This window comes from Sceloporus occidentalis, unplaced genomic scaffold (genome assembly GCF_023333645.1).
Source record: "Sceloporus occidentalis isolate IW3139 unplaced genomic scaffold, rSceOcc1.0.p SCAF_61, whole genome shotgun sequence".
Lineage (NCBI taxonomy): Eukaryota > Metazoa > Chordata > Lepidosauria > Squamata > Phrynosomatidae > Sceloporus > Sceloporus occidentalis.
In genome coordinates this window covers 3,160,701-3,186,167 of record NW_028317041.1, presented here as the reverse complement: position 1 = coordinate 3,186,167, position 25,467 = coordinate 3,160,701, and the positions used below count along the sequence as shown (strand labels likewise).

The 25,467-nt window shown below is 36.8% G+C and overlaps 1 protein-coding gene across 1 annotated transcript in view; it reads left to right on the top strand.

Annotated features, from left to right (window-relative positions):
- The window catches only part of LOC149287415 (hedgehog-interacting protein-like), a 54,811-nt gene that overhangs the window by 17,204 nt on the left and 12,140 nt on the right, over nt 1-25,467 (top strand). The window contains exons 5-7 of the mRNA XM_089492940.1: nt 22,985-23,136; nt 23,988-24,161; nt 25,044-25,187. Coding sequence (XP_089349066.1) covers nt 22,985-23,136; nt 23,988-24,161; nt 25,044-25,187 — 470 coding nt within the window. The remainder of the gene's footprint in view (nt 1-22,984; nt 23,137-23,987; nt 24,162-25,043; nt 25,188-25,467) is intronic.

Sequence of the window (25,467 nt, the reverse complement as noted above, 5' to 3'; positions counted from 1 at the left end):
AGTCTCACAGTGAGGATTCAAGTGTCAAGACTCCAGCGTAACAGATGTTGTAATAACAGAAAACACTGTTACGTCTCTTAGGATGCAGATAGACAGATAGTCATAGCATAAAAATGACCATAAAATGAGATATTATTTTTACTCATTATGTGTACCAGAGAAATGCTGAAAACCTTTAACCTGGGGGCAAGACCAGCCAATAGGGAGTAGCTTAAAATAACATTTGCACTTTAATGGTTACCCTAAAATTACATTTTAGAAACCATGCTTTCAAAAGACAATTGGTATAATATACCTTTCATCCTCTTGTGACCATTAATGAAATTCATTGAGTATATGAATATCTTTCAACTTTTTAACATTTTTTTTAATGAGTGCAGCTGGTCTCAAATACTACCTACTACTAAATCCCATCATGTCTTTATTATTATGTAATAATGGTCAACATGGATAAAACATCATCATTTGTAGCGTAGGTGACAACTAGAAGAGAATTCATTTTTTAAAGGACCTCGGATTATGATTAGGTTTCATGAATAAACAGAAACAAAAGAAGTTGAGGGTACTGATTGCCGGACTTTTCAATCGAAAAGGAAATGGGGACAGTAAATGTGAGATTCGGCCTTAAAGTGCCAGGGACAATTTTTATACCCAGTCCGTCCCTGTATATGGCTAAGAACTGGCTATATGAAAGGCTTCCCTGAAAATGTGTGTTTTTATAGGAACCTTTAAAGGCTTATGAGATTCCAATGAAATGGGAGGGTGCAATAATAAGGCCTGGTAGAAATTATTAGCTGACTTAATAGAACAATCTGAGTCTAGGTATAGTATTTTCTATAGGTGGGCAAGCTGAAAAAAGGGAGCCACTGGGGCATACGTTTAATGCCTTGATTGTACACAGGATACATATAACAAAATATATTGGCATGCATGTTTTTATGACTTTATACCTGATTTATAAAACTATGTATCATGCTTTCTAAGAATAATGAGGAATTACTTTAGTTAGAATCATCCTGGCATTGTATAATAGGAATTTGGATGATATAAAAATAGTCGGATCTTGGATTGGTTCCCTGTGAAGCATGACAGTTCAAGACCAGCGCAGTTCACATATAAAAGCAGTAGCAAAACCCTACATTTCCAATTTTTGGACGATGTTGAAAATGAATACACAAAACACATGTAATCTAGTAATATGAGGACCAATTCAGAGGCGATAGAAATATTTTTCACATATATTTTATTTAGCTTAGATAATTGCGTGCTTGAAACAAAACTATAGGTTGCGGGTACACCCAAGCATAGGTGTCAATTATTATTAAAGAATTGACAATAGGGGAGATATATGCACATTAAATAAAATAAGATGGTATCTAATTACTAAATGTAATTGCTTTTAAATTTGAAAGCTGAAGCCATGTGTACAAGGCATATTATTGTCTGTGACATTGCGACACACTGTATTTTTAAATTTATAAGGAAAGAAATGCAGTCTGTCATAACTACATATGCATTAATTACTGTTATTACTGGGAGGGGTGGTATTGTCAACCCAGGTGTTGTCTCCATCTTTATTACTCCATAAATCTGGTTTGATAATGTAAGTTTCTCTGACCAACCGCATACCACATCTACACTCACACGGCAATCCGGGTGGAGGCAGTCAATTCTTCTGCAATGAAATACCATGAATACAATGAATTTACCAGATGGGTATAAGGAGCTCCAACTTGCATCCCATTTCTGGCCTGGAATGAAAACAAGTGGTGAGAGTAAGAGAGGATCACTTGAGCTGTAGCTGATTATCGGCATAAAAAAATAGAGGAATTTATGTATAAATGTGAATCACTTAAAAAGTGGTCCCTGTCTCTATTGTAACAAGTGAACTGTTTTTGCTGATTTGGCCATTTCACTGTTTCTGCACCAGAGTCACTTTCTAATACATAATGCTAATCCCCAGAAGGCCCTGAGTAGAAACCAATTACAATGCGGTTAATGAGTGTGGAGATAAACTGGTAGACCGGTATGGTCTTAAGCAGGACAGTATTTTTTTAGAATTGATCACCAAGAAGCTACTTTCCAAAGACAGAAACAAGTGCATTTAAGGAAGGGATGCAGAAACTAGACAAAAGTATGATTCTGTGCACACTATCCTTCCGTGTCACATCCAGGTGATAATCAATTCTTCTCACTTGATATCCCTCTCCAGTGTTTTTGCTGGAAATCATGACTATGAACGAGTAAAGGCACATCCTGCTTGAAACGCTAGCATTTTTGTGGGGATGCCCCTTCTCCTTGGAAGCAAAGAATGCCAAGGGAAAGGCCATTAGAAATCAAGATGAACAAAACATGCTCCCTTCTTTTGGGTTTCTGTTTTTGTCCTTTTGTCTTAGATTTCAGGATCTGGAAAAGACGATAATACTTCATTGGTTTACATACACATGTGTGCATTTCACCGTTCTCTGTTTCCTTGAGAGGAGTCCCAAGGAGCCAATTAACCTAACGTGTTCCCAAACAATTCTCTGTTTGGAAAGAATAATTTTCAGTGTGGGTGTTCCTTGAAATTGTATGCCTCATACCCTGTTATTACTGAAATGTGCTCACTGCACTTCAGAGTGCCAGTGTCTCTCATGCACTGTATAGATTATGGCTGTATCCCACACACAGTGCAAGATAATCCCTATTTTGATTTTGTTAGGAGTACAAATCCTTTTTAAACGTTTAGTAATTTAAAAAATGTAGAAATCCCATCTGTATCTATAACGACATAGTGTAAACAGAAATTGCTTAATTTAAATGTTTTAATTAGTGATTTATTTGGTTAAAACAGTAGTGTGGCATGTTTAAAGAACATTTTTTTTTAATGTTATTTTTTCTAAAAATCAATGCTATATTTCTTCTTCATAATGCCAGACTAAAAATTGTTTTTCTTCCTCTGAGGCTTGTCTATTTAAGCACAATAAATACAAGCTCTCTCTAATTGCATTTGCAAAATCCTTGGTTATCATTCTGCTGATTTGTTTTTCTTGGCAGTTTGCTGCATTTCAAGAGTTTGCAAACTTTGAAGACTGGAATAATATGTAAATGATATGTTTAATGAAATCATTGCAGATCTGCATGTCTCTTTTCAGTGCTAACTGCTTGTTGATTCGGAAACACACCAAGTTGGTATGAGGCCAGACAAGTATATTATTTGAGGATTGTCGGGTTTCACTAAACCATGCATGCTCAAGAAAAATGACAATCCACCAAATAACAGCAAAACCATTTATTTTTGTATACTGGGCTTCGTGGATACATTGTCCTAAAGGGAACACCTCAGTAAATGTATACAGTATAATTTGTATGTATAATAAAATAACTTTATGAGACAGTTTCCATTATAGGCTGTCTTAAATTGCAACTTTCGTAAATATACATGTAAAAGTTTTAATACCAGGTCGGTCTGTAGTTTATTTGAACGTATTCTGGAAGAAGGGGAGAAATTTTCCTTTGCACCGTATTTGCTCGATTATAAGACGACCCCCCAAAATCTGAATATTAACTTAGGAAAAAAAGAAAAAGCCTGAATATAAGACGACCCTAACAACCCATAGTTATTCAGAAAGTAAATGTATGGAGTAAATGTTAATTCATGTGAACTATTTTTTTAAATAAAAGCTATGATTGAGAAAAATATTTTTTTTGTTTTTATTTTTTCTTGTATTTTCCAACCTGTCCCCCAGTTACGTACATCTGCCCCCAAGCTTGCCACACCAATATGGCACTGTGGCCCATGATATACCTTTTAACCCTCTATATGCCACTGTGCCCCATGGTATGCCTTTTGACCCCCTATATCCCATTCTGGCATTTAGGGGGTTAAAATGCATATTATGGGGCAGAGTGGCATATAGGGAGGTATAAGGCGTTCCAGGAGGCAGAGTGGCATTAAGGGAGTTAAAAGGCATTGTATAGAGCACTCTGCTTCCAGAAATGCCTTATACCCCTATATGCCACTCTGGCATTTAGGGGGTTAAAATGCATATTATGGGGCAGAGTGGCATATAGGGAGGTATAAGGCATTTCAGGAGGCAGAGTGCTCTATTAAATGCCCCCTTAACGCCACTCTGCCTCCTGAAATGCCTTATACCTCCCTATATGCCACTCTGCCCCATAATATGCCTTTTAACCCCCTAAGTGCCAGAGTGGCATATAGGGGTATAAGGCATTCCAGAAATGCCCTATGCCCCCATTTAACACACGCACGCACACACACACACACACACACACTTACCTGTGCTTCCAATTTCCTGCTGTATTGCCGGGGCAGCGGGTTGATGTCTCCTTCCGCTGCAGCCGGAAGGAGGGGGAGTTGGCAGCAGGGGTTTGTCTGCGTCCGTCGCGCATACCTTCCCCGGCTGCCGAACTCTGATCTCTGACAGTCGGGGAAGGTATGCGCGACGGACGCAGACAACCCCCGCTGCTAGCCACACCTCCTTCCGGCTGCAGCGGACGTTGTCTACGCGGATCGCGTAGACGTCAACCCGCTGCCCCGACAATACAGCAGGAAGCACCGGTAAGTGTGTGTGGGGGGGTGTTAAGTGGGGGGGAGACAGGAAGATCCAGGTCCCCTGCAGCGGTGCGGGGGATCTGGATCTTAGTCTCATAATCAGACCTCTATTTGAGGTCTGATTAGAAGACGACCCCGATTAGAAGTCGAGGGGTATTTTTCAGAGCATTTGCTCTGAAAAAAACCTCGTCTTATAATCGAGCAAATACGGTATTTGCACGTAAGTGCTCCTTTGACCACATACTCAAAAGCTAATATACAGCACAGCAGGGAGTGAAAAGTGACAAGGAAAATATTATTATTATTATTATTAATATTATTATTTTTGTTGTTTTATGTGTGTTTATATCAGGATTAGGGTGTCAGCTGACAGGAGTGTAATGCTGGCTTGCAGAAAATTGCTTCTTTTTTTTTGCTATTACTACTAATATACACTAGCTAATACTCAAACATATGCATATATTTATTTGATTAATTTCGACTAATTTCAAAAGACCTTTCACGGATAAACTGAATTAAAACAGAACAGTGTTTTGTTTTTAGGAAACATGCGCTTTACATGTTTTAAAGTAAATAAAGAGCCAGTGGCAAGAGAGAGAGGCACTTTCTTTTTATGGGAGTCGTTGGGGACCTTGACATTAAGTCAAATGGCTTTGTGACTTATTGATATGTATTTAGGCAACTACGTCAGTAATTTAAAATAACAGCACAGTATTTTGTTTATACAAGCCAATGTATACACATATCAACTGCAGGTTAAACACATTATTGTGAGCAGAACTTTTATGGTCACGATAGAAAACGTTCCGAGCATTAGAAAAGAGGGGCTGAGGAGTGAGGAATGCCACTCCAAAAGAGGAACATTTTAAACGCAGAACAGTATTTTTTTAAAAAAACAATGTACATCCAATAAACACTGATAAACAAATCATTTAAGATAGCAGATTGTGCCAGGCAAAGAATGGGGACCTCGCTTTTTCAGGGATGAGCTTCCACATCATTTCCAAGCAGCATTTCAGAAACATAAAGTTTGATTTTCTGTCCTTTTTGTTTAATTATGAAATGCTACTGAACAAAGCAGTACCCTTTCCAAGGCATGAGCACATAAGTCTTCTAGATAAGTCTTCATTTTAAGTAAACTGTAGGTTCTTTGGCACCTACAATGCAATGCTTTCCAGTAAGGTAGGGTGAAGTTGAGGTGCAAGCCATGCACAAACTCAAATGTGTACCTGTCCGCCACATGAGGGAAGTCCTCACACATGTCTATATGGACACTGGTGAGGACAATAATACCGATTGGAAGCCGGAGTTTGTGCTATTTTTGTACATGTCCACACTTGACAAGAAAGGCTGAGTCAGGAGTTAAGCTTAAGCCTGGCAGAAGCTCACACTCACACAGCCAGCTATAGGTTCAATATTTTATCAAATAAACAATAAGTAAATCAAATTGGCATGTATGTACCTTTAAGGCAAGGCTGCACAACCCCAGTCTTTGAGGGCCACAAACAGGCCACAACTCTTAGATATCCCAGCTTGAGCACAGACATCGGAGTTGAACATTAATTAAACCACATGATTCAAGACTTTGAATCTATGCAGCTTTGCTTTACAGCACTGCAATGGAGGTAACAACCAAATTAAACATGAATAAAACAAAATGAGATGGAGAATTATGTTTAAACAAATTAAACAGCTAAAGTAAAATAAATGTGTACATTTACTGGGAACACGCCACCCCATGTTGCTCAATACACATCTTCAGCCTTTCACATTTCATAGTATACGCAATACTTTGTCAGAGTGCTGCTGAATTTTCCATGTCATAGTTATTCAGAAAGAAAATGTATGGAGAAAAGAATGTAAAATGAAGTTGTAAATACTTATTACTTATTCTGAGGAGCACACTTAATCTGCTTATACAGATGGGGATATTACTTGCTTTCGAGAAATGGTACATCCACAGTGAGGTCTTCACAATTTGTTTATTTAGAACATATTTTATTTTATAAGTAGATAGGGATTCATAGATACAAAGTTTACATTTATTAAAAAGGGATTTGGAGGCCACTAGCAGTGTGAGTTATGGGATACAGCCAGGAAATGTTGCTTCAAAAGTTATTAATTGTTATTTAACACTGTGACTGAAATGCTTTACAGTTTTATGAGCTCATAATAGCTCGTTATGTGCTCATAATAGTTGTTATATATATATTGGTTAATAACAATAACATAATTGGCGAATAATAATAACAGGGAAAAACAGGGACAAAATAATACTTGTTCTAGGGCACGATTGATGTGTTCTTCAAGTAAAGAAAAACATCAGGGGAGGAATGAGAGGGTTTCCAAAGAGGGACTATCTCTACGGGAAGAAGGACGCCTACGAAGATTGTAGTTTGTGTGTATGAGGTGAAATATCATTATTAAAAGATTAGACCTGTGTATAAAAAGGGCATATTTTATCAAGAAAAAGAAACCACAATGAATGTTTTGTGTATATTTTAAAGTAAATTAAATAGTTTACAGTCAAAAAAAATACTTAAACCGAAAATAAAAATAGTATTAACTCCACACTGCAACTACAAAGTTAGGAACATTTTGGGCCAAGTGTGTTACCAAGAGTATAATTCCTCTAAAAAGCTGCATCTTAAATTGTTTAAGAATATTATTAGAACCTGGACCATTTGTTGAAATCCCTAACCAATTAATGATCATGATGACATTTTTACTATGCTGCTCAAATAATTTATATGATTGCTAGAGGAGACAGGTTTAAGAAACACGTAATAATTGTTCCAATTAACAATGATTTGTTGTTAACACATATTAGTAACTTAGAATAGACCCAAGCGCCATGAAATTGAATTCACTTGTGTAAGGACACTCATATTAAATTATTAGTTTTATTACTATTGCAATAATGAATCAGTTATAGCGCATGAAGTAAGTGTTTGTTTAATTATATACATGTTTTAGCTGATTTTGGTTTTCATTTAACACGTGTCATGCAAAGGCTTTACAATAGAAATATAGTTAGACATTAGTAATATAAGTGAAACAGACAATCTCAGCTTCCTGGCTGCATAGTAACCAACCATAACAAGCAATAATGGAGCACCCATCATTAAAATAAGCAATAATGGGCAGTTACGACAATAAGGTCAGCATCATTTTAGAACTGTTAGTTAGCATATGTGAAATGCATTACTTCAGAATCTTTTTTTTGAGAGGTAATTAGTATTATTATTATTATTATTTAGTACTCAGTCCTTTGTGCTAAATGATTTAGCCAACTTTGGATCATGGTTGTGGGAATTAAAAAAAAACCCATCTATATGGCCTTTTAAAAGTAAGGGTATTTAAGTTTACATTAAAAAGTGTAATATACACCCTATTTGTCAGTGTCCATGCATTCGGAATACCAGAAACTCCATAACCGATGCAGTAAAGCTGAGATCATGATGATCTTATATTATTCTCTTATGTTTATTCTTTGATAGTAAAATGGAACAAATTGAGCAGAAAAGAGATTTACTCTTTTACGTTTCATAATTTTTACATTAACTTACTTTTAAAGGGCTTACTTCAGTGGAATAATAATTCTTGCTAGACTCATTGGCAAAGTTGGGTTGCAATAAGAGGTTTTTCATTAACTGCGAAATTAGAATTAGGATTTTACAGCTTTATGAGAAATCAGTTGGCGTAGTTGATGTGAAGTCCCTGATATGTGTAAAGCACAGCTGTGCCGATTCATTTTGTTACTTTCTGTCTAATTAAGTGCTAGGCACTGGGCTAAAAAACATGCTTTCCACACATCATTATTAAAGTGTAGACATCTGTTTTGGCACATTCCCTGGTCTGTTCCATTCTGAACCCTGACCTAAAAGGGGCAAAGGTTACTTGCCTCCGGAAGGTGAAGCAATATGGCCTATCATGCCCATCAGTCCTGTTACCTTTCACACAGAGTAAACCTTGTTGTATAGGCTGAAAGGGATATCCACCCGAGCTTATTTAACCCTTTTAAGGAAAGGTGATGCTCCAGTGCTCTTAGTGCACGTTTTTCTGACCTGCCATATCTGTTTGCAAGACCTTAATTTGACGTATCAAATGTGAGAGCGGTAAAGGGTATAGTATATAACTTTCAATGGTATGAAAAATAATAATACTGTCAACAAACAATAATGTTATTCACTCCAATGAATATACTGCTGCATAATATGTTTCAGCTTAATTAATAAACTCATAATCACATTATTCATTTTCAGTGTGCTCTGCAGATAACTTACAGTTGAGTGGAAAAATCCACCAAAGCAGAGCAGCCCCTAGGCCACGTTTCTGAGGACTATCAGTCCCCAGATAAGCTGTGGCTTTCAAGGGGCTAGTTATGGACATCAAGGAGCACCTTGATAGTCTTATATCTTGGAGCTCTGTACAAGGAAGATGGGTCTGAAATCCCCATGTCCCTCTTTCCTCCTATAATATCCCTTTTTTCTAGGAGCCCAAAAAATCTGAATACAAAATAGCAAGGCAAAGCTGGAAATATGTTTATAAATGGAATATATAAATATACAAAACCATATCGCCAGGCACAAAATTCACAAAAAGGACACTATCAGGGAGGAGTATATATATATATATATATATATATATATATAAACAAGAAAGCATGTGTCCGATCAGTTAAATGTTCATGAAAAAATATTGTATATTTGAGTTATCCATGGACTTATTAATATCTGTCTAAAAGCCAACCAAGTACAAAAACATCAAACTTAAGCTTTTAGCTTTTTGTATCATCACAGAAGCAGAAATAAGTTACTTGAATACTTAGCGGGCAAGTTAAAACAAAGCAGTTTGTAATTATTTTTTTGTCCTGAATGGATACACACTATTTGCATACACAGACAAAACCCTTACATTATGTGCGATCTTGTATCCTCTTGGACAACAAAAAATCCCTCAACATTTTATTTTAATTATTCATCGAAGATCTGATTATACATCTCTGACAGTTCTCACTGTTCGCAGGCTATGTATAGACATACTTAGACTAAACTTTGAATGTGCTAGTTAAAATAAATCTAATGAACATTAAAATGCAGATCTTTGCAGCAAAGCTGTCCTAGTCAAAAGTTATCATATTAACCCTAGGTTGAATTAAGGTTAAAGCAGAAAAATGCTTGATTTTTCTTGCCTTATTTACAGAATAGAAAACTATTGTTTATTTATATATATATATAGAGGAGAGATATACTCATTTACGATGATAATAATTCTAATAATAATAATTTGTATGACTTTGATATAAAAGCTGTATTGTATTGTAGTGTTGACAGCAAACTGCCAGGTGTAACATTTTAGACACCAGAAAATAGTAGTATTCTCTATGGAAATGAATAAACGGTAAAGCCTCAACGAAAACTATTATGTAATGAGATAAAACTTAACTTGTATTGTATAAATAATACTATGAATAAATAAGAGTGGGAAAGAAAATCCAACAAAATAGAAATGAAAAGGTGAAAAGATGAGAGGAGCAACAGTCCCTTCTATAGGGATTCTCTATTGTCTTTTCCTACACTTTTTATTTTATGGTGTTTTATCAGACAATAAATGAAAGTTAAGTTTTATCTCATGAAATAAGAGGATTTACCACAGTTTATTCATTTTCCATTTTCTAGAAGGTTCTGCCCTCAGGCCTGTCTTGAATTGGTCATTTCTCACTAGTTTAGTGCATCTATAAGAAACGTTATATTGTGTGCCAAATGTCTGCACCAGAAATCCAGAAACAGGTACCAGTGGCAAGGACGATTGCAGATTGCTAAGCCAACACGCATGGGTGAATTGTAAAGAAAAAAAACATTCTATACCTTCCAACATTTCAAAAGGACAAAAAAACACTAGTGTTCTGCCCTCAGGACAGAGCTTTACCAAGACTTTTTAGTTGACAGCATGATTAGTTCAAAGATATTTACTGACGTGCATAAAGTACTTTTGAACAAGGTCTCGTATTGAGACAAATTATTTTATAAACGAGTATCGCGTGGTTTAGGTACATTATTGAGGCAGAGGACTGTGATTCACTCATGTAGACCACGCATTTTGAGCTCCTCAGTAAGAGGAACGTAGGGTTGCAAAGAGAGAATTGAGAGGTAAAGAAAACTTTTCTTTAAATAGTTCTAAAATGTATGGATACATATAGAGATTTGTGCAGTTTTTACAGATTTGTAGAACATTGGGTTGCAAGACAGACCTATACATTTAAATTAAGTTTATTTTGACAATTGTTGGTCAATTCTAAAAACATAAAAGTGGGAGAAGAGGTTGCATATCCTAGGCAGCATTTATCTACTTTCAAATATGGCATACCATCCTTTCCAGGTCTGCACAGAACTATTTTGCAAAGAATCTGTATCATGGATGTTCATGATGGCTCTCTAAGGTTTCTTATCCATGCTGCACTAGAATGATTGAGTTGGGGTTGGGGTTAGTACAAACATCATTTTATCCAGAATCCCTGCTTGAAAATAGGGTACCATATCTTCTATGCTTAATCCAATTCTGTGTTCCAGAGGATTGAGGAGTACACATTTATCATTCCTTTGGCATGCAGAAGGTAAACATATTGTTTCTGGTTGATCCATTCTAGAATGAATCAGTTTGGAACATTCAGTAGGTGAAAAAGAAACATGTGGCTAATATTATTGACACGATGAGTGAAGGTTTTTTCCACTAACTTGCTATAAAAACATAGGATCAGAGTTTACAGTTGGCATTCCCACTAGTGTGTATAATTTGCAAGTGAAATTTATACATGTTGAACAACATTAGCAAAGAACTGTCATATAAATCTAGCAGTTGGTGGATACAACCTGTGTGGTACACAACTTTACCTAATATGCACAGACATGTTTGACATCTCGTGTTATAAGGCACTCACATTGTTATTGCTTAAACATTCATATTAAAAGCTCCATCAGTTATGTTAAAATGATTCTCACAGTTCCTTGGTATCAAAATATTATGATGAAATTACATATAGCATTAGAATCTCAGTAGTTGATGAGGTGATTCTTTACTGCAAATGAAGCATTTGTTAAACCTCCTTCTCAAATCATATTTCAAGACCTTTAAAACTTGGCTGACCTGAGACACCTCAACTAAAATATTTCCATCACACATATTCCACATCTTGAGATTCCATATATACATTCTAAAACTACCAGGAACTCTAGTAAGACAATGACATGATTAGTATACATGTGTTCGGTGGGCCTTTTCCTATAACTGTTAGTAAGGACTTTCATATGATATATGTCATTGAACCTAAGCTAAAGTTGAAGGATACAGTTTTGGATTTTATATATCAAAGTAATGCATAAGATTGAGGGACACTCATTGAGGGATACACCTTGAGAACAGTTTGTTTATCCTGTAGTATTATATTTGGATACCTAAAAGCAAAATAGAATGAACCTTGAGCTGGGGAACTGCTAGGACTAGAACGTTTTATGTAGTTAGTTAGAAGAATGAGTGTGTGACCACTCAACAAAGACCCAAGGGTCTTTAATTTGATTTTCAGTAGGTGGAGAGGAAATATATAAGTCATGAGTTTTAGAAACAGGTGATGAAAATTATGCCAGGCACTAACAAAGGTGTCTAACAATTAGATCTGAAACAGTCATTTAAGGTCCATTCCATAGGCTGGAACAACATTACCTCTGGTTGGAAGTAAAATTCTGCTTTGCAAATGTAGCAATCGTGCCTGCATTTTTGGCACGCATTTTGCTGTGGCAGCTTAGTGTAGTCCATAGGATAAGCTGCATTACACATCTATATTCTAAATAAAACATATTGTCTGAATGTAATTCCAAAATGTTTATGTGTTTGTGTGTGTGTAAAAGCACACAAAAATTTGCACTTGGCATGAATTCATATAGCTGCGAACACATACACAGTACTATAAAACATCTTCTAAAGACCTCCGCCACATGTTAAACTCAAGAAAGCAGTGGAGCATAATGCTTTGTATAATATAATGTCACAGCAGGAGGATTTTCAAAGTTTAACTGCTTTCACTGTTTCCCTACTAAGGGGGTAAATAAATACACCTGCAGCCCATAATTTCTGTGTATACTCTAGCCAGAGGGTATTAACACTTAATTATCATACCCAATAAGCATGCTGTCACGTGGTTAGAATGCCGAAGAAGGAGCCGGAGAAGGAATCCCCAGTTTTGATTGGTTGAGTTTGTGGACTCAGTGTTAATAGCCAGGTAATTCCTCTCACCTCCAGCAATTCACCTTTCAGTAATTTAAACAAGCATTAAATCATTCGTTTTAAATTAAAAATTGCCTTATGTGATGATCACAAGAGAAAAAGCATTTACTGCTGGGCTTCACTTTTAAATAATTTTTCCATCTCCTACTGTGGCTCACTACAGTAAATATATTGTCAGATAATTGCATTTATATTCAATAAAGCCTATAACCATCTACATGACTTTACATTTATTATTATATTATTGGGGGGGGTTGCAGGCTACAATGATGCATGGTGTAGCATTCAAAGGGTTAAATTCCAAATATTGCTACTGTTCATAAAACATTACAGCATTTTTTAGCCTACTTTTTCCCCCCAGATACATTCATGCTTTCAGCGGTGATGTTTGTAATGTGTTTTTCTTTAGTTGTATTCTCTAATTCCAAGGCCTGTGTGCAATAAAAAAACTACTTGGCCACCAGAAATAAAAAAGGTGTGACTCAGTCATGATTTAATTGACAAAATTATTGCCGCAGTATGTAATGCTTCTCTGAAGATTACCCTATTTTCGTAGCTGGTTTTTATTAGTTGTAGGAGCCTGTATGTGATTTGTGATTGTATGTGTTGAAGCATAGGGAGGAGGGTGCAAACAATGATGGAAATTGTTGGAAAGGGTTGATTATGTAATCCACGGGCCATGGAAAGAATGAACAGTGGACCTTCTGGAAAACTGCTGGGCAACTTGGCTGGATTTGGAACCTTCATAATCATACCTGGAACCTCTCAGTGGTTGACCTTCTTGTCTCATGGTCTGGTCTTTAGTCCAGGGTCACACAGTCATTCATACTTTACATTAATCTGATGATATCTAAGACTCTTAATTAGTTCTTTAGCTACCAGTAGGTCATGGTTGATAGTCCTGTTTCAATGCATGTTAATCAATTAAGTGTATCTTAAAATTATGACAAGTCAAGTTTTCCATGGGAGCAGGTATTAGAGTCATTTGGTTAACACAACTGAGGATTTACTGCATTACAGCTGCATGATGGGCTAGTAAAGGGTTAATATTTAAAGAGTCTCAGGGTCAGCTCATTTAAAGAGTTCCCAGCGGTGTCTGTAATCGGCAGTCTTTGGCTACACTAAAATTTGAGTTCTAGTCCAACTATTGCCACCAAAATACCTACCAAAGTAAAAAATCAAACAAAGCATCTGTTGGCATAGCATAATAGGAGTTATAGTTCACACAAACTGCTGTGCAATACTTTGTCTATCATGGAAAACGAGCAGACTATTTTACTGATGTACAAAACTGCTACATTATATATAAATCTCACTAATGGAATTCTTTTCAACCTAGAAGTTGTCCATTTAACAAACAGGAAATATTATCCAAGAATGAGGAATGGAAATCTCCATGGATGAAGTCGTATATTACAAATATTATTTGTACTGGTAGATTTTTTTTATTTTTTGAAAGACGTTATGAGAATGACATCATGAATATGGCTAGCTTTTATAAGCGTTTTCTTTAATACTGTAGACTGAAGCTGTTAAAACCAACGTTCCAAGATATGCACACCATGTCCATATTCCACCCATGTTCTAGACAAATTTTCGTAATAAATGTTTGAGTATAGTTCTGCATAAACATTTAAATGGCCTTCATCTGCCTGTACAGTAAAATGCAAGGTTGGATGATGACCCTTTTATTTTAACCTAGTAAAAAGAGGGAAATGAGGACATTTTATTTCCCCTAGTTTTATGTTTGCTTGGATTGGCTGAGAAATTGCGTTTATTAGGGATTGGACAATGATTATACAAAAGACTTGAGTGAAAGCATACACAGGAGCTGCTAGAGGGAATTCTTTAGTTTCCCGTAGAATGATGGGAATTATGATCCATGCATCTGGACTCTTACTGGTTTCCTATTTTTTGGCTCCATGTCATATATCTGAAAAACATTAAATAGCCCCTGCAAATGTGACGGGTAAAGCTAGCTGGTAGTCACACAATTTAGATTATGCATACATGAGTATGGTGACCATGAGTGCCACTAGGCTTGTGAAGGAGCCAGGAACTGATCTATTACTATCTTAAACAGAGCTTTTACAGATATTATTGTACACACACACACAGGCATTCGCTATAATTCATTATATATGCACTCTACACAAACACACAATACAAATAAAAATACAGTGTAGATTTTCCTTTCTACCTTATATTTACTGCAAGCCCGACTCTCTTAACCAGTGTATCGATTTGCCTAAGTCTGTCAGTTCTGATTTTGTCATAACCCTGGAATGTATGTACTGTATGAAGCTCAAGAGCACAATATAAATAAAACATAATAATAAAAAAATGTAATCCCATAGCTGCTAAGATTCACTTGATTTAAGTAGTAACAAGTGAAATTTATGTTTTGTCTAAGTGGAACAGCACTTTTAAAGGTTGAACATATAAATATTTGTTATCCAGAAGTATACTGTTTTCAGTAATCATATTCAGTGACTTAGAAAGCAATGAGTTCCCAGCCCCAGGGCTGGCAAACTATAGAACAAAAAGTAGTAGTTTAGGGGAGTCAGTCAGTGTTATTACTTGACACTAAGGTGACCTGACCTCCCATCTCATGCAGGAAACGTAGGAGAAACTCATTCTGCAGAATTTCAAGGAATGCAGCCCTCCGGATAGATGCATTTTTCAGAAGTACCTTGCGTTTAAAGAGAGGTCATGTCACCTCACTTAATTTGTTGTGCTTGTTTTAGCTAACATTTCACATTTAGGTAGCGTAATATTAAAGTGACCAAACTCAAAGAGTATTTTCATGTGGAACCTCCAAGCACCATGAAATTAGAGTCAATTTAGCTGTTTTTTGATCATGCTAAAGACATCAGTATTAAATAAATTACATTACCAACTTGTTGTTGTCAATATTGATTGTTTCATGCTTTGGCCAATCAGGTTAGTATATGAACTGACATACCCCAACTTCAGGCAAAATACAGTGGCATCTATCGGGTGGCATTATGGCAGCTGTCTTTTATTACCTTAAAAGATTTCACTTACAAAACAGATTTTCTTCCTCCTGCTGTTCTCAAAAATGAATCACTCTTTTCTCCCTTTTTTCTCTTATTTCTTTTTCCTTCATCCATATCGCAGTGGACATGGCCTTCGGGCAAATGCTCTCCAAAAAGCTCCACCATTTTGCCCTAATATAATCCTGTGTGAATTTCCACTGAAATGGTTGAGCTTCTGGTGATGTCCTCTCTCCTGATTGGATTATCAGGGGAGAGGACGTCACCGGATGCTGCACCATTTTGGTGAAAGTTCACCGAGAGGTTATATCCCTGGAGATGCTGATGAAGAAAGAAGAGATAAAAGAGGAGAGAGTAGAACAAGATGTAGAACAAGAAGATGCAAGACACGGAAGAGGTCGGCAGAAAAGTTAGGGAGACATTCACAGAGCATAAGAGAGAAAGTGAACGAAAATAAGATTGTGAGAGAGTACATAGGTGGGAGTCTCAGGGAGCATGAGAGAATTTAAAATGCAATCCCCTCTACCTCCATTTTCCTCTGAAATGAATGGGCAGGAAACAGAATTCGTTGTCCAAAAACGAATGGGCCAAAAACAAAGAGCAGGAAGCTCTTTAGCTGTTGCGTATCCAAAACACTCATGGACCTTAGTCATCATTCAACTGGCACAAGATAGACAAGGCTTGCTAAAGTTCTAGTCTTGTGCAATAGCAATTAAGTCTTCTTCAAGTTATGTGTTCTGTTTTGTTGTTTTTTCTTATATTGGGCATATTTTTCTTATAGTTGGCATATGTATATGCCACCAACAACTTGTGTTGAAACCACAGAAAATAATGTTGCCATGGGGGGGTCAGATTGCTGTTAATTTAGTGTGCAGCCATTAGCACCAGCCAATGAGGGAATAATTAGCCAGTGTGGTTAAGAGCTGCCAAGATAAATGGAGACCATGAGAATAGTAAATAGTCACAATGAGCCCAAGAGAATTTTTATATGAAAAGATTTTGGCCAAAAAGTATGTAACCAGCAGTCTCTGTACCAAAGTTCATGCTTCAGTGCAAGATTCTACTTTACTTTTCAACTGGAATCATTACCAAGAAACTGTGCCTGTAATGAATGCCTTCAGAAGCAACTGCAGGTATACTACCCAGATTATCATCTTTTAATCTAGCACGTCAAACCACAGCCACCACAACGCCCTTAAAGTCTCTTGACACTTTGCAAGACTTGCTACATCTGCTTTACATCATTCTGGGTAATTCTTTGTAAACAGACACCACAGCACACTTCTGGCTTTAGAATATGGATGATACACTTAGTCCATAAACTTACACCAGTATAAAGCCACAGACACATGCTGACTGGTGTGAAAATGCAAACAGCTGCTTTGTAACATAAATTAGCGGAATTCTGTCAGCCATTACCATATATACAGTATTTTACTGCTATTTCTATATTCATAATAATAGTCAACGAGCTACATGCCAACAATCCTCCAGTGTGTCCCGTCAGCAACCACACACCCACGTATACTCCCAGGGAACGGGTGCCGAAGACCCACAACACCTCCACAAAGCACCCTCAACTCGAATTAATAAATATTCAGGCTTCGCACTCCAAGAAAAAATATAAAGTGCTAATTTCTTCTTCAAGTGTGAAGCTTGACTATTTATTTATTATAATTTTCACCTTTATATGTTGCTCATATGCCAACCATGACAAGCTATGGGGTGTGTACCTAAGTCAGGCACTATTAAACCAGTTCGTGTGTGCTATTTTATGAGATCTCCCTATTCTGTTTCAGGAAAAGCTTAAAATGTAGTACTAATCAAATAATGACACACACAGGGATACTGGTACCTCACTTCTAAAAGTAAATGCTTAAAAGAAACACATTCTACAAGGCAGCTGACCCAAAGTATACATTTTCCATAAGTGTCTCCCATTGAGAGCTGGTGTTTTGACCTGGTGTTTTGGTAGGGAGTACTAGTTCTAAACCTGGCATGGCTACATTTTTCAGCTATTATATAGAAGATTTATTAAGAAATGAAGTGTCTAATATTATTCTACATGAATGAATAGCCCCATAAAGGTTCTTCTCTTTTCATGGCCTTATAACTCCTATTGCAAGTCTGTTATTCCTGACTGTCCCTTTAAATAGTTGTCATGTATGTTACTGAAAAGGAACCTTATTTTTATTGTTATTTTTAGTGGCAGCTCTTAAAGAAATATGCAGTAGATTTCTTGGTTTGACCTTGGAGTCAAAGTAATCTATTGCAAAACTCCGCAGGGGCAGTAACGTGATAGAAACCTCATATTTCTTAAAATTTATGACCACTTCTTTGGTGGTCTGCAAGTCTTGCAGAGAAGGAGTACTTAGCCTGTTAAATTGTTTAATGTTTGTTCTCGATGAAGGTCAGTGTAAGTTCCAATTTAGATTTATTGTAACAAATATAGGATGTCAGTAGCAAATCCAAGGACGAAGCATGCTGCAAGTCAGGGTTAGTGGATTTATGTTTCATTATAATGATGTGAGGATAATGCTTCAGCTGCATGACCATTCCATTAGTCACAGTTAGTCGAAACAAATCTTTATACAAACAAACGTTTTGGGTTAAAACAAGAACAGAAAGAAAAACAAATGAAGTCACATATAACCCGGTCTTCTGTTTGGCAATAAGAATGCACTATTCCTATTCATATTATAAATAGTTATTATATTAGGATACAAAATATTTTTTTAATATGGGATGCAAAATAACTACAGCCGCTAAAAGTAGACTGGAACAGGTACAAATAAAGAGTATCATTTTGGAGCATGCAGTATATGGAGAGTCCTGGTTTGCCTTCTTGCATGGAGACTGGGATATTATATGTACTTTGTGCAGCTTACAAAGGCAACATTTATGGGAGCCGTGCATTCTCTGCAGTGTATGGAACCGTGTACTTTGTGGGCTGTGAGTATAGAGGCTCACTGCAGTGTAGTGATCCATCTGGTCTGGCAAATATGCACAGTGCTAGCAATTTAAGGAGACTTTTGATTGTTATATCGAAGCATGAAGTGCTGGTTCTTCTATGGCCAAGTGATGAATCTGGCATATCTATAGGTGCTCCATGAAGAGCCACAGTTGATTATCGAATCACAAAATCTGCATATGCGGCCATTTCCTTCCCTCCTTGGCTGAAGCCTGCATAGGACTGTATCTTCTTGGAACAACAGAGAGTGCAAACAAATCACTGAAGTCTTCAAGAAGAGGTGGGATCCAAATGGCATAAATCATCTCTCCCACCCAAAAAGCTTCATGGAAAAAAAAATATCCATTTTCTATGTTATGTCACACTCTGTACTGCATCTAATTACAAGAAAATCCCCAGAAATACGAAAAATAAAAAAGTGCTATTCAAAGCCTCAGCCCAAAGGCTGGTATTATGAAAATGTTAATTTACCTGTCATCCGGGCTGACAAAAAAGTGTAGTCAAGGGTTCATTGGTGGCTCAAGAAGCACTTCAGAGGATCAAGTGTCTCTACCTCACACAGTGTATAAAATCATCTGGTTTGAACACCATGCCATGTGGTGGGGAATGCATGGAGAGTAATGGTTTGGGTTCTGTGTATGCTGTGGTCTAGTGCACTAACAATGCATGGGATCCACAGAATAAACATTAGGGTGTAAATCTGTATATATGTTACACCTTTTAGGTTTTTTAAACAAAATAGGTGGTTTGCAGTGGAAAAGAACGAGTAAAATGTAAAAAATTCCATTCTTGAAAAAATGTGTGCTCTTAATAATAATTAATAATTTATCTTTAAGTCTGTCTGCTTCAGGACTTCACTATGACACAAGCCCAAAATATTTTTCCAGACAAAAAGGTAACTCAATCACACAGTTTCATTACAAATAAATCATCTGCATTGTAAACAAAAGTAGTGTTGGTTAAATATTGTTATCTAAATACATTTTTCCATCCAATAGTGTATATATCATGTTAAATGGTAAATATCCAGGATGTCATCTTCCTATAGTACTCGAATGCTGCAGTCTTGGGTCACATACAGAGTCACCTACTTATTTCCACTAGATCACCTGCAGGGAGCGTGCAGCAGTTGCCACCTGAGCCTTATGGTTCCTTTATTTCTCCCAAACTAAAACAATTCTTCTCCTTTTCCAGTCTGCCAGATCATAAGCATCAGCACAACACTCTTGGAAAAAATCAGGGTTTCTGATCCTGGTCCAAGAGTCACCTGGCCCTCCAGCAGTTATCAAATGTTTAACACCAATTACACTTGGCTAGCAAGAAGATGGCTGGGTTGGTGGGAGTTTTAGTTTAAAACCATCTGGCCTTCCCCCTGTTTTTCCTAGCATTATATACAAGAATTTGCAAGTGTAATCTGAAAATCTCCAGGCGTGTCCAAAACACGTGTCACAATCTCAGGGTGAGATCAAAATTGAAATGCCTTTTTCAGTTTTTCAATATTGGAGATTTTATTCAAATAAATATTTTCGTTTTTTGAGTTAAACATGTTTGTCTGAGATGTTTTATGAACTATCCCAGATAAATCTCATCATATTCATCTGTGAAGATCTATGAGATATTTCAGTTCTAATAGAAATTTTAGGATTTGTCAGATGTTTCCTTTGTGAATTTATTAGCTGGAACGTGTCATAGTAATCTGTAATGAGATATGCTGCCAGATACTTATCAAACTATGCATTACATTATTGGCTGGTATTCTGGAATAGCACAGGATAGAATATCAAGAATTCTAGAAATGCTACTCCACAAATGCTTGTGTAGGACATATTTCCATTATCACTGATCACAAGGAGAGCCATGCTGGTAAGTATCCATGGTTAATGATGGATTAAAACATTTGCTTTAATCCCTTTTTGGAACATACAGTAGTTTGTTCCTTTGAATTACATGATGCTTAGATGTCATTTCTGTTCCCATACGGGGCCTGATGCCTGTAAGATGGTTGTCTACAGCTTTAGCATTTATGGCTACCACAAAAGATATACATTCAGTCACAGCCATAGCTCGTGTGCTTTGCCTATTCACATATTGCAACAATAATTTATTCACTATAACACAGAAAGTTTTGTGTATTGTGAGTGGGGATGGACATCTACCATTAATACCATATATTGATCTTTTATGATCTAGAAGTTAAGCAACCAGTGCATGTTTCTTAGGCATGCTATGGATTATGAGTGGGTATTACACTTTTGCAGACCGGTCCACTCCTATCATTCTTTGTACAATACCCTCTCATTCTACTCATGCTCCATCCCCCTCCCTACTACAATTAGAGAAGCGCTGGCTGGCAAGGGCACATTGTCTGCCTAATGCGTCTGGGACACAGTATTACTGGATGGGGCACTGTTTTACAGGGACACTTGGCTGAATTTGTGCCCCAGGTCAAATGCTGCCAGTCCTCTATGCATTGAAACCCTAAGCCCACCCTGGAACCCAGATGCCACACCTAGGCCTTGGGACCCAAATTGCATCCACAGGACCCAGACTGGATGCATATGACTTGCCATCTTTTTCCCTAAACAGCATGCCTACCTGTGCTATCTTTGCCTCAAACAGCATGCTTGTGGCATCTTTGCTCATTCACACATACTCATACATACAGTTGCGACCCCTACAACCGTGGGCCCCCGGAAATGTCTGGACCCAGGGCAGCTGCCCTTTTTTTTGCCCCACGTTAAAGATATCCCTGGCTTGCATTATGCTAACTAGATTTTTACTGAAGATTACAGTCAAGTGAATAATTGGGTACAAGCTGTGTAACTCTGTGACTGTTGGTTGACAACAACTCACTTGATGTGCAACTTTGTCTACCTGAAAATGAAAAGCGGTTGTAATGCTTCAGATGAACTCAAACTGTTGTGTGTATCTGATCTATATTCGCCTATTTTTTTATTATGATAGCCAAGGGTATAGACTTACAGAGAGGTTAAAGTTTGGAAAGTGAACCTCTTGGTAAATATTATTCTGTGGGGCCTCAAGTCAAAGCTGCACAAAATAATACAAGCATTTTCATTATTCCGTGTTTCATCTTGTATTATATCTACAAGATGAAAATGATGCTTGTACATTAATATTATCCATATACAGTAAGGCTATGTATGGGAGATGTGTAGGGTTCTGAAACCAGGTGAAGCATTGCCAGTCAACGATAAATGTGGACTTTTTTCATTTATATATATGTGTGTGTGTGTGTATTTTTTTCTTAATTTAAAACTATATCAAATGGCCATGTTGCTACAGGCTGTTTACAAGCTCTGTAATAATAACAAGTTATTCATCTAACTGTTTACATAAGGAATTGTTATTGTGTAAAAATAAAAGTGTCACTCATTGTTAAAACAGGACATTGACTGAGTAAAATACCCTTTGCTCTCTGAATGTGAATATTGCATGCCATTTATATTATTTAAAGTAACAGTCGCCGAACGAATCTCTGTTTCTGGTTATATAAGAAAAAAAGTCTCTCCTGGTGAGCTGACCATATGTACGGCTATGAACTAAGATCAGGATTCCAAGATAGCAGATTATTAGATACGCTAAGCTGTAGGGAACAGACCACCAGAGTTGTGACAAGTGATGTAGCTACCCCCTGGGTAAAACAAAGGTTTACATATTACACAAGCAATTTGAATGTTTTCTAAACATATTGCCAAGACAGTGGGATTTGGCAGTGAGCACTGTGTTTTTAAGTTTTGCATAGCTGGATTAAAAGTTACTGCTGATTATTTAACCTTTTTTTTTAATTCGTCTACAATGAACTACAAGCATCCTAGTAACCCATCTAAGAATTCTCCACAGCACTTAAACTTGTCTTCATGGCTACCGAAAGATTACACACACAAATCACTTCACAAAAGTACTATAAGTGCCTAGCACATAGATAACTGCACAAGACAATTGTCTTGTCCAAACTCTTAAATACTCCCCCTAAGTGAAATGTTTTATAATCCTTTTTGTGCAGTAGTTAGGAAATAAAGAAAGGAGTTTGGGCACAGATTATCCGGTAGAAAGAAAGAGACTTTTTTGTGGGTTCCAACTGAAACACAATAGGGCACATAATTAACTTCACGATTCTTTGTGTTTTTTATTTGACCGCAGGGAGGAGATGAAAGAGGACTTCTAGGACTTGCATTCCATCCCAATTATAAGAAAAATGGAAAGCTCTATGTGTCGTACACCACCAACCAAGAGCGCTGGGCCAGCGGACCTCACGACCACATTCTTAGAGTTGTCGAATACACAGTGTCTAGGTACCTTTGATCTTGTAACAGCTGCATGGTTTAGATTATTGCCTAAACACATTATATATATATATATATATATATACACACACAGATCAATGCATTGTATATTAGCATTATCACATTATCACATTATCATTTTACTTTATCATCAAAACTTGCTGCCCTGTACTCTGAGCAGCATACCACCAAAGAGCTATTCACTTAATTATGTTAGTCCCCAATTGTTTAGTTACTTTCAACTCCAGAAGGTATCTGCCTAATAGTTTAAAATTATAAAAAAAACTATTAAACCTCTGAGTATCACTGGCAGGACAACTAATGCAAACTAGTATGTTTTTTCTGTGCTCTTTACACTCAATGGAATCAAATAATCCACTGAATTATATTCATTATTATTTAGTAATGGTTTTACCACTCATTGGACAAGGACTACATTTTGATTCATAAGGGTATTGGTATTGAAAGGGTCATATGATACATCATTTTAAGCATATCCAATTTTAAGTAGTGATCCTTTTGCTGCATTTTATTAATCTTTACGCTGGGATAACGTAAGGAAATATGCCATTAAGGTAAGGGATTTCGATCATCGTGCCTAAATGTTACAGTTTAGTTGAGTCTATGGGGAATTGTTAATGAAATCTCCCCCACCAATATCTTATGAAGAGGTGATATAGTAATTAATGCTTTGCATGAGAAAGTCTGGTCCCTCAAAACACGATTATCATTAAATATTATTAAAAAGTTAAAATAAGATAATTGTCATTATTATTGTCAATATTTTGTATCATTGTGTTGGTGTATACATCTATTGCTGTGAGACAATGTAAGTAGAGTTAATTCTTTATTTGAAACAGGAAAAATCCCAGTCAGGTCGACGTAAGGACAGAAAAAATATTTCTTGAAGTGGCAGAGTTACACAGGAAGCACTTGGGAGGACAGCTTTTGTTTGGTCCTGATGGCTTCCTGTATATTTTCCTTGGCGATGGAATGATAACTATTGATGATATGGAAGAGATGGATGGTCTGAGGTAAAATCCTTGCATGAATTTCACAGTTTCTGTTTGAAGTACAAAATAAACCAAATACTTGCCTGACGACTTTAAAACCTGTAGTTCAATGAAACAGAAAAATTAGACGAGAGGTCCGATAAAAATAGCATCGTACATCCTGCTTCCATTGACCACTGCCTTGATAGGGAAGGTTAAAGGCAGATGTTCTCCTTTAATTATTTTTTTTTAAAGATTTAAATATCAAATTTGGTGAGAATGACAATTGGTGAGAATGTTAGCAGCAACAATGTAACTTCATATTCTCAAGAATTCAAAACTCACCAAAGTCTGGAGAGTGAGTTAGCAGGAAAAGTGTTTGCTACTGGTTTCTAATGTCGTGCATTAATGTCTTGTGTCTTATTAAGGCTGCACATGGGAAAAAAACGAACCCTTGAGGCCTGGAGCCCAGTAACAATGGAGCACAGACCTGGAGAGTTTTAGAAGCTCTTATGTAAACTAGGGTTTTTGAAGCCTGTCTCAAAAACGCCTTACAGTACTATAGAACATAGGGGATTAGACTAATTGACAAAATGATCCTCCTTTTATGGATGTTTATAGAAATCACACCTGTTGATACCATTGTATAATACTTATATTCTTGCAATCAAATAGTGCATACCCAATAGTGCAATCAAAAAGTACAAGCCCTCCATCCATTTCTTTGTCTTGTTGCTTTCGCTTGTGTGGAAATATTATGCATGTTGTCCATTGTTATTAATCAGAAGCTGCTGAAAGGCGACCACTCTTGTTGCTGTGACTCAAGCATAAAATGTAATTGTGCATACCAAGTTTATCCATCTGAGAAAGTTGGGGAACGTTGGTTACCATTTTCTGGACTTATTCTTTGTTTTTGTTTTCTAGTGATTTTACAGGTTCAGTACTGCGATTGGATGTTGACATAGATATGTGTGGTGCTTTATATTCCATTCCCAAAAGCAATCCACATTTTAACAGTACCAACCAACCCCCTGAAATATTTGCGCATGGACTACATAACCCAGGCAGGTAAGCCATGTCCACAGTCTCATCTGTGCTTCTACAATGGTAGTCTGTGGAACAGGTTGGAGGCCAGAACCATGCAAGACTGCTACTTGACAATGATATGAAATATGATGTGAAATATACAAGTATTCATATGTGTCCCTAAAGCAACAGTCTAGGCTCCAAAATGGGGGGGGGGTGGAATTCATATGTGTGTCCATATTGCATATTATACTGCATATAAATTAGTGTATGCATTCTTTAGTTATTAGTAAGTGTAGGCAGGAAGTATACTTAAGTACAC